The sequence below is a fragment of the Bombina bombina genome, chromosome 11 (genome assembly GCF_027579735.1).
Source record: "Bombina bombina isolate aBomBom1 chromosome 11, aBomBom1.pri, whole genome shotgun sequence".
NCBI classification, from domain to species: domain Eukaryota; kingdom Metazoa; phylum Chordata; class Amphibia; order Anura; family Bombinatoridae; genus Bombina; species Bombina bombina.
The window spans coordinates 36,961,100-36,967,825 of NC_069509.1; the positions used below are offsets into that span (position 1 = coordinate 36,961,100).

Sequence of the window (6,726 nt, forward strand, 5' to 3'; positions counted from 1 at the left end):
ACCCAGCTCTACCACTTGCTAGTGTGTGACCAGGAGCAGAGGGACAACATCACCACCGTGACCCAGCTCTGCCACTTGCTAGTGTGTGACCAGGAGCAGAGTGACAACATCACCACCATCACCCAGGTCTGCCACTTGCTAGTGTGTGACCAGGAGCAGAGCAACAACATCACCACCATCACCCAGGTCTGCCACTTGCTAGTGTGTGACCAGGAGCAGAGCAACAACATCACCACTGTGACCCAGTTCTGCTACTTGCTAGTGTGTGACCAGGAGCAGAGCAACAACATCATCACCATGACCCAGCTCTACCACTTGCTAGTGTGTGACCAGGAGCAGAGGGACAACATCACCACCGTGACCCAGCTCTGCCACTTGCTAGTGTGTGACCCAGGAACAGAGTGACAAACATCACCAACGTGACCCAGCTCTGCCACTTGCTAGTGTGTGACCAAGAGCAGAATAAAAAACATCACCACTGTGACCCAGCTCTGCTACTTGCTAGTGTGTTACCAGGAGCGGAGCAACAACATCACCACTGTGACCCAGCTCTGTCACTTGCTAGTGTGTGACCAGGAGTGGAGCAACACCATCACCACTGTGACCCAGCTCTATCACTTGCTAGTGTGTAACCAGGAGCAGAGCAACAACATCACCACTGTAACCCAGCTCTGCTACTTGCTAGTGTGTGACCAGGAACTTAGTAACATCATCCCCCACCGAGCTCTGCCACTTGCTAGTGTGTTACCAGGAGCGGAGCAACAACATCACCACTGTGACCCAGCTCTGTCACTTGCTAGTGTGTGACCAGGAGCGGAGCAACACCATCACCACTGTGACCCAGCTCTATCACTTGCTAGTGTGTGACCAGGAGCAGAGCAACAACATCACCACTGTGACCCAGCTCTTCCACTTGCCAGTGTGTGACTAGGAGCAGACTTACAACATCAATACCGTGACCCAGCTCTTCACTTGCTAGTGTGTGACCAAGAGCCTTAGCAACAACACCACCACTCAACTCTGCCACTTGCTAGTGTTGTGACCAAGGAGCTTAGCAACAACATCAACAGGCAAGCTCTGCTACTTGCTAGTGTGGGACCATGAGCAGAGTAGCTCTGCTTCAATGTCCTTTTGTTCTACGGTCTGACTTAAAGGGACAGTAACATACAAAATAATGTTATATAATTCTGCACATAGTGCAGAATTACCTAACTTATCTTACGCGGCAGCTTTATGAAACTAAAGCATTTTGTGATTTTTTCTATTTCAAAGTTGGACTCTCGCTCAGGTTCTACTGAGTGGGTCTTGTTGTTCAAAAGTGCTTCGCGGGCGCCACTGTCTAGTTGAAGTTAATGTAGCTCGCTCCCGCTACCAGATCAGAGCAGGAGCAAGCTACCTTCACTTCAATGTACGACTGGGTGGGCTGTGACTAGACAGCGCTCCCGGGAAGCGCTTTTGAACAACAAGACCCGCTCAGTAGAACCTTGAGCAGAGTCCAACTTTAAAATTAAAAATCACGAAATGCTTTAGTTTCATAAAGCTGCCGCTAAGATAATGTTAGATAATTCTGCACTATGTGCAGAATTATATAACATTATTTTGTATGTTTAAAAGGGACATTGAACACTAAATAAATGCTAGATAGAATGATGCATTCAAAGAAAAGATTAGTCTGAGAATAACACGTAGATGTATTTTGTAAGGTTTCATTAGCTGATTAAATACTGACAAAATAAGTGTAACATTTTAGTGTTTTTTAACACAATGGGAGCTGCCATGTTGTAACTTAGGTTACCTTCTTTGCTGTGGCCAATTAGGGACAGTCATAAATAGGTCACTAGTGTGTGCGGCCAATGGCTGTGTGGAATATAACACTTCCATTGCTAACAGGAATTGAAAAGCTCACAATTTCAGAATGGAATTACAGGAAAAGGGGACAAAATATATCAAGAAAATCTATTGCAAAGTTTTTTTTATATATACATTTTATCATTTTTATATTACCACCTAAAAGTGTTTAATGTCTGCATCTTGGGTCAGAGTGTAGCAACAACATCACCACCTGGCTCTACAGTTTGCATGTCTGTGACCACAAGCAGAGAAACATCGTCACCACCTTCTTGACTATTTTCCTGCAATGTCATCACTAACTGGGCCTGGCAATTGCCTGTGTGGGACCAGGAGCAGAGCAACTCATGGTGTGTGATCAATATATCTATCTAACTATCTATCATCTATCTATCTATCATCTGTCTATCTATCTTTCTATCTATCATGCTTAAATTCACAATTTAGATTCCCGTCTATCAGCAGATTTTTGAAGTATGAAACGCACTCACTTTATTTGGATAACAATATAATTATAATAAATAGAAATAAAAGCTGCAGATTACAGACACAATGCACTTTTAGCACAAGAATTCTATGTGCACACACCAGACAGCAACACTTATATCTGTTCTATTTTTCACCTGCAATATTCTCCCCACATCCTGCTACTAACCGCAATATCCTGACACACACACAAAGTCATATATAGTCACATTCATATAGTATAAGCACATACACTGATACGCCTAGAAAAGAAACAGGCACTTGCTCATATGCGCACGTACAGGACAGCACAAACCCTTAGACAATACAGCACACTATTTGCACATGAAATGGGCATAAGACAATCAATGCTGTCTGGCTTAGCACCACGGTGGGCAATAACTTTGTATTCCTCCAGTAGTGCATTGTGCTTTTTGGTCAGAGGGAGCTGGCGATTGGCGAAGGAGGGCAAATGCTTCTGGCGCTAAATCCCATTATAATATTGCTTTAAAGACTAGACTGGTCGTATAAATCAATAGAAAGTATAAGGTGCCAGCTCTCCACATCAGTGTGGGTTGTAGACTTTATGATTTGGGGGTGCTAGAAAGGCTCCCATGACGTCAGTATCAAGGGTGGAGGATACTACTAGTAGGTTGGTTGGGTTTCCATTTCTACTACTTGGTTACTAACATCTTTAAGAATTAGTGGTTTACAGAATAATGGTATGAGGTACATAATACCCCATATCCCATAGTCCTACTGCTGCCCCCGTACAACCAGGAAGCAATGTTCTGTTGCCTACCTGAATAGAACACTGAGATATACTGAGATGAAACTCACCTTAGAGAGCGGTAGCACCATAAAAGCGCCCCCTCCACTCGCCTCCACTACAATAGCCAGAAATTTGGGGTTGACGGCACAAAAATTGGAGTCCCAGGTATTCTGGGAGACACGGATGTCATCATAACACTGGTCAGCTTTCACAGGTTGGCCAAAAACATGGCGGAATTTACTGCTGCGGACAACTTTTCTCATGATTGTGGCTAAGAGGGAAACAAAATTGATGGGTGTGAAACATGGGGGGTCAGCAGGAGGTATCAAGATGAGGGGGGAGAAGAGGAGCCAGGAAACAGAGACAGGAAGGGTAAGAAAAAGGGTAAAACCTGCCAGGGACAGAATAAGGGCAGATGAGTGGCAAATACAAATGGGAAATAACTGGGCACAATAGTTTAAAGGGACATTCTAATGTAAATATATGATTTATTTACACACATTCCTTTACAATGTGTTTAGCGCCTGCAAAAGTGGTTAAATACACAGTAAGGGTTATGCTCCTCAGCTGTCGTGCTACAGCAGATGAGGATATATCTGGTGAGCCAATCAGGAGCAGGCACTCATGTGTATGCTTCTGTCATTGGCTGTATCGTGATCTAGAGCAGGATGGGGGTGCATCAGAAGTACATCTTTGATTAAGGGCACAATTGGCTAAAGCTCTCTTGTTTCTATAAGATGATTTGTCAGTATTGCTAGAGCCCCCAGGGAATGTTTTAAAGGCAATATTACCTTGGGAACTGTGTGTCTAATTAAGGGGAATTTACTAATATTATTTATGTGGAGAAGAGACACTTACATTATAATACAGTGCTCAGTAAAATAAGCGGATGGTCTCTCCATGTTGGCGAGTTCTTAAGAAATACGCCCTATGTGTGTTTTAAAGGAGTTAAACACATAGTAAAAAAAGGGAATTCATTTAAAAATAAAATGCTCTATTGCATTTTTTACAATAGAAAGTCCCTTTAATGAGATGTATATTGTTAAAAAAAAGAAAGTAAGGAACTAATAAATAAGGAACAAACAGTGAGACAGAACTATTAGTATAGAGTAATCCGTTCTTATATTCATATACTTCAGTCTGACCTTATACTTCTGCCTGCACGTGCCTAGCTCAAGTCCTGCCACCTCTGCCCCTGAACTCCTCTGTGCCCCAGTGCCAGCTCTGCCCTCTTATGTACCCAGTGTGTTCTGCTTTGTGCCCCAGTGCCAGCTCTGCCCTCTTATGTACCCAGTGTGTTCTGCTTTGTGTGCACCAGTGCCAGCTCTGCCCTCTTATGTACCCAGTGTGTTCTGCTTTATGTGCCCCAGTGACAGCTCTGCCCCTTATGTACCCAGTGTGTTCTGTTTTGTGTGCACCAGTGCCAGCTCTGCCCTCTTATGTACCCAGTGTGTTCTGCTTTGTGTGCACCAGTGCCAGCTCTGCCCTTTTATGTACCCAGTGTGTTCTGCTTTGTGCCCCGTGCCAGCTCTGCCCTCTTATGTACCCAGTGTGTTCTGCTTTGTGCCCCAGTGCCAGCTCTGCCCTCTTATGTACCCAGTGTGTTCTGCTTTGTGCCCCAGTGCCATCTCTGCCCTCTTATGTACCCAGTGTGTTCTGCTTTATGTGCCCCAGTGCCAGCTCTGCCCTCTTATGTACCCAGTGTGTTCTGCTTTATGTGCCCCAGTGCCAGCTCTGCCCTCTTATGTACCCAGTGTGTTCTGCTTTGTGTGCACCAGTGCCAGCTCTGCCCTCTTATGTACCCAGTGTGTTCTGCTTTGTGTGCACCAGTGCCAGCTCTGCCCTCTTATGTACCCAGTGTGTTCTGTTTTGTGTGCACCAGTGCCAGCTCTGCCCCTGCCCTCTTATATACCCAGTGTGTTCTGCTTTGTGTGCACCAGTGCCAGCTCTGCCCTCTTATGTACCCAGTGTGTTCTGCTTTGTGTGCACCAGTGCCAGCTCTGCCCCTGCCCTCTTATGTACCCAGTGTGTTCTGCTTTGTGTGCACCAGTGCCAGCTCTGCCCTCTTATGTACCCAGTGTGTTCTGCTTTGTGTGCACCAGGCAAATCTACTCAATGTACCCTAGTCTGATCCACTTCTGGTTCTGCCCTCCTATGCACCAGCTCTGCTTCTGACCCCTCATGTGTCCCTGTCTGATCCGACTCTTCTTCTGCCTTCTCTATGGACCAGGTCTGCTTAAGTCTCCGTATGTGCCAAGGTCTGACCCAAGTCTGCATGTGCTGCGTCATGTGTGCCAGTATAACTCACTCGCTCCTTGAGTATCTCACTCTCTGCATACATTGTGTTTTTGCCCAGCTCTGCATCTGCTTCCTTATGTGCCCCACTTTGACTCTTCCCTGACCCTACTCCCCCCCGGGTGCTCTGTACCAGCTGTGCCCTTCTGTCTCTACCTACACACTGCTCGGCTCCAGTCGAACAACCACTAAATTCAGGCTTTGCCCTATGACACTCTGCACAATCTGCCCCATAACCCACACTTCATGCCTCTGCCCGGCTGTGCCCTCTAACCAATTCTGTGCCACTCACTGACTTACCTGGTAGTCTGGCTGAGCTGCTGACTGCTAGATGACTTCTGTGCAGCGCGTCTTAGGATGTCAGCTTCCTGCTGTCTCTGTCATAAGTTCTGCTTTTTTTTTTGTAACATCTTCTGCAAGAGAGAAAGGAGGGGGGGCAGGAAAGTCACATGAATCTACCCTATACATCAAAAGAGGGTTAATAAAGAGAGCATATGCAGGTCCTCATCATGTCGGGGTTAATGAAAGAAAATTCTCCAGACCCTAACAAGAAAAGTGGCAAATCACCCAATATAACAGTTCAATGCTCTGCAGATATGAGCATGAAGGAGTTACTGAAGCAATATTCTTCATATCACTGGCAATGCAAGGGTTAATAAATGCAGTTATACTAAAGCTGTGCTGATGATAGTGGTGGCGAACAGTTAAGTGAGTAATGTTCTACTACAGTGAAAGCCAGAAGGTTGCACAGAAATGCAAGTTCCTCTATAAACACTGTATTAAATTCACTCTTTTCTCCCATTACTGTTTCTGTCACCTTATCTGTAACGCTTGTGCACACTCTCTTACCTTATCTGTACTGCTTGTGCACACTCTCTCACCTTATATGTACTGCTTGTGCACACTCTCTCACCTTATCTTTACGGCTCGAGCACACTCTGTCACCTTATCTCTACTGTTTGTGCACACTCTCTCACCTTGGCCTCTAGTTATCAACGTGTCTACTTACCTGCCTTCGCCGCCCCAATACGCCCCCTAAGCTCGCCTCACATCGCCGCCGCCGCAGACCTGAATATGCTCGCCAAAGTTATCAAAAAAGCCGCGCACCAAGTACGGGGCGATGACAGCGGACTGTGATAGTTATCACTCATCCGATCTCGCTGCTCTTCGGCTTTTTCCCAGCTTTATTTATAAGCTGTCACTAAGCACCCACACTAAACTACACTGTTCTACCCCCTATACCGGCGCCCCTGGAGCCCCCACAACTAAATAAAGTTATTAACCCCTAAACCGCCGCTCCTAGACCCTGCCGCAACTATAATAAATGTATTAACCCCTAAACCGCC

At 45.8% G+C, this 6,726-nt stretch overlaps 1 protein-coding gene across 1 annotated transcript in view; it reads right to left on the minus strand.

Annotated features, from left to right (window-relative positions):
* CORO1A (coronin 1A) overlaps nt 1-5,808 on the minus strand; it is a 44,279-nt gene extending 38,471 nt beyond the window's left edge. The window contains exons 1-2 of the mRNA XM_053694672.1: nt 5,681-5,808; nt 3,154-3,356 (exon numbers count right to left, since the gene is read on the minus strand). Of these exons, the coding sequence (XP_053550647.1) occupies nt 3,154-3,348 (195 nt within the window). The 5' untranslated portion in view covers nt 3,349-3,356; nt 5,681-5,808. The remainder of the gene's footprint in view (nt 1-3,153; nt 3,357-5,680) is intronic.
* Between the last annotated feature and the right edge of the window lie 918 nt (nt 5,809-6,726).